This window comes from Sciurus vulgaris, assembly GCF_902686455.1.
Source record: "Sciurus vulgaris genome assembly, chromosome: 6".
In the NCBI taxonomy this organism is placed as follows: Eukaryota; Metazoa; Chordata; class Mammalia; order Rodentia; family Sciuridae; genus Sciurus; species Sciurus vulgaris.
In genome coordinates this window covers 125,804,754-125,813,030 of record NC_136466.1, presented here as the reverse complement: position 1 = coordinate 125,813,030, position 8,277 = coordinate 125,804,754, and the positions used below count along the sequence as shown (strand labels likewise).

At 38.5% G+C, this 8,277-nt stretch overlaps 1 protein-coding gene across 1 annotated transcript; it reads right to left on the bottom strand.

Annotated features, from left to right (window-relative positions):
• Positions 1 to 3,284: 3,284 nt before the first annotated feature.
• Positions 3,285 to 4,516, bottom strand: ACTBL2 (actin beta like 2; the record flags this gene model as incomplete). The annotated part of the gene is made up of 2 exons (XM_079143864.1): positions 3,965 to 4,516; positions 3,285 to 3,868 (listed from the first exon to the last, which is right to left on the bottom strand). Exons 1-2 carry the CDS (start codon positions 4,413 to 4,415, stop codon positions 3,285 to 3,287), a joined length of 1,035 nt encoding a protein of 344 aa, XP_078999990.1. The 5' UTR covers positions 4,416 to 4,516.
• Positions 4,517 to 8,277: the final 3,761 nt, after the last annotated feature.

The window sequence follows — 8,277 nt, the reverse complement described above, 5'->3', positions numbered from 1 at the left end:
AACATCCCAAACATGCAGTTTGTTACTTTTTCTCCCAAACTAACCCCTTGAGGATTCCCTCAGCTTGTTGTGTTGTTTTACCTGGGGGATGATCCCTCACCTCTGAAGAACTCCAGCTTGGTGTTCTCCCTGTGTGAAACGACAGTGTCTCTGGCTAATTCGATTTCTGAACATGGTCCTGTAGGTGGTACTCCAGGAATCCTCTATCCATATTCCTTCTTGTCCCCTTGATAATTTAGAAAACCTACTACCTCTTGGTTGTCAGGATCGGTTACCTAAGCCATAAGAATTTCCTCTTATGTTAGTTTGTCCAGTGGTAAGAGGGGCTAAAAATGACCATGGGATAATTAGAGCTTACAATTAAATGAAATAATTTTCTGATTTCACTTTTAAAAGTATTTTTCCTATAAGCCAGGGTTTAACAAATTATGGTCGATGGACCAAATCTAGCCTGACACCTATTTTTGTAAATAAAAATTCTATTACAACATAGACACATTGAAAATGTTTACATATTGTCTGTGGCTGTTTTCATTCTATGGTGGCAAGGATTATCCTGTTATCTGGAAAAATGTAATACTCATATCTAGGCATTTCTGTATTTCAGAATTTTGATGGCATATCTAGGATACAATATAAACTGTACCCAAGGACTACTTTACCTTGCTATTGAAAGTTAGCAATCTATACGCTAGGGAAGAAAAGTGTAGGAATTGGCTTTGGGTCAGGCCAATTTGGGTCAGAAAAACATTGCCTGTGACTGGGAAATAACAAGTTGGGGGCATTGTGATACAGTGCTAGCCATTGATGGCTACTCAAGCGGCCTTATCAAGGGAGAATGAAAATAATTTACAATGGTATGGAGTACATCTGAGAAGGTTGCTTCAGTGCTGTCCCATCTTAGGAGGAAAATGTCCACACTCCTTTCCTGTCTTTGAAGTCTGTACTCACTTTAGGTTTTTGGTTCTTTAGGGCAGCGATTCTTCTCAATGGCTGTGCATTTGAACCCTTAGTTCTAACCCTTCATCCTCTGAATCAGAATTTCTGAGCTCAGGACATGGGAATCTGTATTTGTATAAAGTTCTCTAAGCAGTTTGGTTGATGAGCCACGCTGGTGAGTTGCTGATAAATTACATGTCACCTGTATTACTTAAGTATATGATATTAATTCTAAAATATAGTGTTGTAAGATGAACTCTTTCCTCATTAAACTCATCTATCAGTCAATGTTGATTAATAGAACATCCAAAGACCTGAGGTTTAGATTTCTGTTTTTATTATGGGTTTCATATTTTCATCGATGTTGTGGAATACTATTGTTCATTCTCTTGGAAGTTCATCTTACCTGTCCCATAAATTTTCTGTGGGTGTGGAAATTTTTTTTTTCTGGTAATTCAGAATGTAGGTCACCATGATTTGTAAGAACTACTCACTGAGCAAATGGAAAGAGTTGTGGTATATAAATACAAAATATTATCATTCCCATTATCTCTGCCTACTAATTATCTAAACACCAGTTTATCCACTAAACTTCAACTTTTAAATTGAGATTTTGAGGAATTTATAATCTTACCTGACCAGTAATACTTTTTAAAATTTTTCTTTTAATGTGTATATGGTCAAATGTGCCAGACACAATATTGTAATGTATGCATGATTTGATCACACATATGAAGAGTGATCCTTTCTGGATCAGTCTCCAGTTCTTTGGGAAGGATTGAGGAGGAATAACAGAAAAGCCACCCATAAAACTATGAAGCAATTTTAATTTAATGAAAGAAGAACCCGCGTCTTATAAAATAAAGTGCCTTTGCAGATTAATGTTGGTTAAATGCATTTTAAAAATTAAGTTAACAAATAATGGAAATAGGGAGCAATCAAATTTAAAAAGTTTCATCTTAAACAAAAAATGCTTATAGACTCCAATTTCAAGATTTAAAGAAGTATAAGTTTCCCAACTAAGAGGAAAAGAGAAAAGATTTGTCCCTTCAAAGAATCTGATAATGCATTAATAACCAACCCCAATAAATATTTTAAATTTTCAGAAAAAAACCCTGAAAAGTACAAATTACCTTATATTCAAATAATATTCAGAAATCAGAGTGCATATTGAAATAAATACACTGGGACTTAAATGGGTTGCTAAATCACAACAGGATTCATTAAAACATTTCAGACGTTATAAGATTACACTGGTCTTTTCCAAATTGTTAGTATCTCAGAAACACTTGCATAATGAAGTATTGCTGATCACTAGATGTAATAAAGCAGAGTTATTCTAAAAATCTTTAGAATACTCTTGGGATTAGTACACTGATATTTACAAAGATGCTGCAGCTGCATTTCCCCACAATGAAATTCTTTCATAAGAGAAATATCCCAAATCATGACTGATAGAATTATTCAAGACATATATTATTATTCAAAAAGATACAAATAAAATTATTCTTGCCAAACTGTAGAGGATACTATTAATTTGAAATGACAATATCTCTCTATGTTAAAAATTAGGCATTGTCTGTAGGCTTGCTGTTTACAAGCATGATGAGGTTCAATAAGTAAGATGTTAAAATATGTTTGACCAGCAGAACTCCACCATGAGCTGAAAATTAGCTGATGGATGTACAACATTAGTGGAATGGTGGTTGTTTCATTATGCTTAATTAAAAAGGGAAACAAAATTCAGAGCTATTAAGGTAGTAAAGAAATTCACATTCACTATTCAGAAAGCCAGATATAGTAAATACATTTTAAGACGTAACATTTTATTTTCCTGGTGCATGTGTGTATATTGATATTATTGGCCTGTATATTTTATCTCTACAATCATACATTGTATCTATGCAAAGTTGTAAACAAACCCCAATACCTAACTAATAAGACATGGTTACTAAATAATACATGCTTTTTACAGGTTTGAGAAGACAGCTGTTGTTGAGTATCTTAGCGAGAACTAGATTTTAAAACTTGAAAATTTGTAGCCATCCATTCCGAAATGACATTTCTCATGATTTTACTCCTGTCACTTATTTAAGTAAGCTTAACTTTCTTTGAACCCTCTAGAAGAAGAAAATAGAATATGGTGTTAGAATTCTCCTTCAGTTGATAGAGATTTTGGTGTGGTTAGCTAGACCAGAACCCAGGACACTTGGATGGCGAGATGGGGTTACTGGACTACATACTAGGAAGAGTGGACTATTTACCTTAATTCTAGTGGGTGAGAGTCGTACTATCACAAGACCTAGAAAAAGGGAAAACGTAAATCTCTTAACAAGCAATTCCATTCAGAAGCATTTTCTATGGACAATAGGAGGACCAGCTTCATCATATTCTTGCTTACTGATCCACATCTGCTGGAATGTGGACAGGCTGGCCAGGATGGAGCCCCCAATCCAAACAGAATACTTCCGCTCTGGGGGAGCTATGATCTTAATTTTCATGGTGCTGGGTGACAGGGTTACAATTTCCTTCTGCATCCGGTCAGCAATGCCTGGGTACATTGTGCTGCCTCCAGACAGCACCGTGTTGGCATAGAGATCCTTGCGGATGTCCACATCACATTTCATGATAGAGTTGAAGGTCGTTTCATGGATCCCACTGGACTCAATGCCCAGAAAGGAAGGCTGGAAAATGGCTTCAGGGCATCGGAAGCGTTCATTCCCAATGGTGATCACCTGCCCATCAGGAAGTTCATAGCTTCTTTCAAGCGAAGAGGATGCAGCTGCACTGACCATCTCCTGCTCAAAGTCCAGAGCCACATAGCACAGCTTCTCTTTGACGTCTCGCACAATCTCCCGCTCAGCCGTTGTGGTGAAGTTATAGCCTCTTTCTGTCAGGATCTTCATGAGGAAATCAGTCAGGTCTCTACCTGCCAGATCCAGACGTAGAATGGCATGGGGAAGGGCATAACCTTCATAGATGGGCACAGTGTGAGTTACCCCGTCCCCAGAATCCATCACGATACCTGTGGTCCGTCCTGAGGCATAGAGGGACAACACGGCTTGGATAGCCACATACATGGCAGGTGTGTTGAAGGCCTCGAACATGATCTGAGTCATCTTTTCCCGGTTGATCTTGGGGTTGAGGGGTGCCTCAGTGAGAAGGATGGGATGCTCATCTGGGGCCACGCGGAGCTCGTTGTAGAAAGTGTGGTACCAGATCTTTTCCATATCGTCCCAGTTGGTGACTACTCCATGCTCAATCGGATACTTCAGGGTCAGGATGCCTCTCTTGCTCTGGGCCTCATCTCCCACGTAGCAGTCTTTCTGGCCCATGCCTACCATAACCCCCTGGTGCCGGGGTCGCCCTACCATGGAGGGGAACACAGCCCGGGGGGCATCATCACCCCCAAAGCCTGCCTTGCACATCCCTGATCCATTATCTACTACCAAGGCAGACAACTCGTCATCAATCATGGTACTGGCTAGAATCTCTCAGATGGGCGAGCACAATTTAAATATAGAGTAAATACTAGACTGTAGTGTGCAGGAGAAAGAAGGAATAGTCCTAAACGCTCTGGAACTGCCTTCAAAGAGGGGAGCCTGCACCGCCCTCAGAGGTATTTAAAGGAATGCCTGGGCTCCACCCATCTCTTCTCCCACCAGTTCCCAGCATTTCTGGGTGGAGTCACCTTTCGGGTATTAACAACAATGATGACTTCAGAAACATTAATAGCCCTTCCTTCATAAGGAGAAAATTGGCTACCCAAGAGGCCAAATCTCAGGTCACTGTAATTAGGCAGCCCACACGGGGCTGTGAACCTGCTTGGTGAGGTCTCTAGTTAACTATGTGATGCAACAGGGGATATAAAAGCAAGATGAAAAGGAGCTAGTGGTGGGTATTGCTGACGCTTTCCGAAGGACCACTCCCTCCTTGGTTTTCCCTTTGGGTTCATTTTCTCTACACTAGCTTTAATTCTTCCATCTTAGTCTACTGTTTTTATGAAAGTTCTGATTGACTCAGCATCTTCACTTTTTAAATATTTCTTACCCAAAGGATTTCCAAGTCCACAGGTTGTCACCATCATGGAAGCTGTTTTAATGAATGAAAATAATGAGTGACCAAGGGTGACATGAGAGCTGTAATTATAAATGTACTTATGCCACGCAAAATGTAAAGATATTTAATAGACTTCAGATTCATCAGAGATCAAGAAAAGTGACAAAGTAATCAATAAATTAAACCACTATAGATTTTTTTCTGATGTAAATTTCTAATAATACAATTTTATCAAGCACTTATCATAAAACTGGGTTTATTGGGTACGTGTTGACTGCATAGAGGTCCAATGCCAAATTTTTTGGATGATTTATTAATTAAAATGCAAATTATAAAAATTTTGTTTGCAATCACTCTTGATTTATATAGTGAACAAAATTAAATGATAATTTGAAAACTACATATTGAAATCATAATTAAATATTTTAATCTATATAATGTGTACATCAGATCTCTCTGGAGTTATTATAACATTGAACCTCTCTGTTATTAAAGTCTACACAAGTGGGAGGATATTACTTTCTTTCCACTTTATGATCTGTCATACCCTGGTCATTTCACAAGAATAGTTTGATATTATATTTAATATAGAAATATAGACAACCTGGAGAGATATGTACCATTATCAAATGTAGGGCACTAGCAATGTGTTTCAGAGAAGCAACAATTAAGGAAGCGCATTACTTGTGTTCCCATATGTTGGATAAATAGGACAGAATCTCTGTTAGTTCTTCTAAAGTGAAGTGATCTTTCTTATCCACATCGAGTTCTCCAAAGTCACATTTTTTTTGGTTCATTCATTCATTTGCCCAACAAAGTTCACTTTGCAGGTGATAGCAGCAACCTCTCATTACTGAGCAGAAATATTCCAGTTCAAAGTCAGGAGAACTAGCCTGTGCCTTTGCCCAAGAGCCTGTTAGAAAGTTATGGTAACACCATCCTGTGAGTGCCCAGCCCTTACTTTGACTGCAGTGTGATATAGAATGATTTTTCTTTGGATTTATCCAGTGCTATAATGTGTCCCCCAAACCTTCCTGTTGAAATCAGTCATGGAAGAATGTGTGTTTTACCACAAGACTCATGGTTTTACCAGGACTGGTAACCACTCAATTTTTTTCTGTAACTGAAAAATTCTTCCTTCAATAGTGTTAAAAGAACTGATACTTTAACCTGAATGATTTTATGAACTCCCTTGGTTCCTAGGGCAACCAAGCTTTTGATTAAAATACTATTTTATTGCTCCAGGATGGTGCTTCTGGGGATTTTTTTTTTTTTCTTTTAACTGCATAACAAACTACATGTATCTCCTACAAAATAGAAAATAAAATACACATTGCATTAAACACTGATCCTCATTTATGAATGCTCCAGTTTAGAGTATAAAAGAGAACCATATCAGTGGAAATGTCTGTAAATGATCCAATACAGTACCAGGTACAGACTTACATCCTAAATCTACTATTACACTGTCTGGAGATTTGCCTTTGAACTGAGGGCCGGTTTACTGTCTTATGGGTGAAAGTCACCTCCCCCCAGGCTGACAGAAGGCACCTTGACATGGATGTGGAGCAGCTGGCTTGTGTTCTGACAGGGCTTTTCCACTGATGACCATTTGTCAAAGAGTTTGAATGTCACTCTCAGATACAAAGATTGTGGTAGTTAAAGAGAAGGAACCTAGAAAGGCATGAAGATGAAGAGAAAGGCCCTTGAACTGAGGTCAGGGCAAGGGAAAGAGAGATCCAGGGAAAATGTCCCTTGAGTTCAGTCTCCAAGGATGGACAGGAGGCTGCCAGCGGCCAGCGGAGGCAATACTGCAAGCCTAGGCACCACCGACAGGTGAAATCCAAGGAGCAAGGGTGTATTTGGAACGAGAGCTATACATGAGGGTCAGCAAGGGATTAGAGGTTAAGAACGAGCACTTGGATCTTCAGAGGCAGGAGGAAGGAGTGGAATTCCAGGACTGCATGTCGCATTCCCTTATATGGGACCTGACTAGGGCCTCTTACCAGTGGCCCGTGGAGGCTGAGTCTTAGTGATTATTTCCTGTCTAGACTCTCATCTCTTAAAACTACACTGATGAGACTGGGAATTTTAATGAGTTCCCTTTTGGCCACCACCAATTTAGAACATCAAGGTCAGCTACCTTCCTTTTTGGTCCTCACCTGGATTCTTCCTTGTGTCCACATTCTCGTTCCTTTGGTCAGTTTTACACACGTTTACCCCTGCCAATGTGTTGATAGCTCAGAGTCTCCTTTAATTGAACTCCGTAGATTGATAACATGTTTGATAAACAGACACTATGGGTAGTTAGTGTGATTCATCTATTCACTAATAGGTAGAGATAACTAACCAGTTTTATTTTTTCCCTGCATATTTTATTGGTGTATTGTAGTTGTGAGTAATGCTGGAATTTATTGTTACATATTCATATGCACGCAATGTAACAATATGATTTGGCCTCTATCACTCCCTAACACTTCCCTCGTCCCTCCCCATCTCCCATCCCTTTCTCTGTTTCCTCTCCTGATCTCCCTTTGATTTTCATGAGATACACCCACCTTTCTTTTCCTTTTTCATCTTTAGTTTCCACATACAAGAGACAACATATGACCCTTGACCTTCTGGGTTTGACTTATTTTGCTGAACATAATGGTCTTTGGTTCCATCCATTTTTGTACAAATGACATAGTTTTATTTTTCTTTATTAGCCAACCACTTTTAAGAGTTAAAAATATCATTTATTTTGTGGCTAAATGCTCTCTGATATTTATATTTCATTTTGGATAAAATGACTTAGTCATGATACCATAAGAACTATAAATATTCACTCCAGAGAAGTCTTTAACATGGTTTTAAAACTTTCTTACAGTCAGGTGTGGTGGCACATGCCTGTAATCCCAGAGGGTTGGGTGGCTGGGGGCAGGAGGATGGCAAGTTCAAGGCCAGTCTTAGCAAATAAGTGTGGCCCTAAGAAATTCAGTGAGAACCGGTCTCAAAAAAAAAAAAAAAAAAAAAAGGATAGGATGTGGTTCAATGATTAAGCACCCTTGGGTTCAACCCCTGGTACCAAAAATAAACAAACAAACAAAAAACAAAGAAACAAACAAAACACAAAAAAACAAAACCAAAAAGAGTCTTTCTTACCAAGGATAAATCCAAGGATAATAATCACTGATAACATTTATAGTGAAATTTCTGATTATTTGCTTTAATATGTAGAACTTTGTAAAAAAAAAAAAAAAAAGAGTAGCATAAAAATATTTAAAATGCAAACTTCCT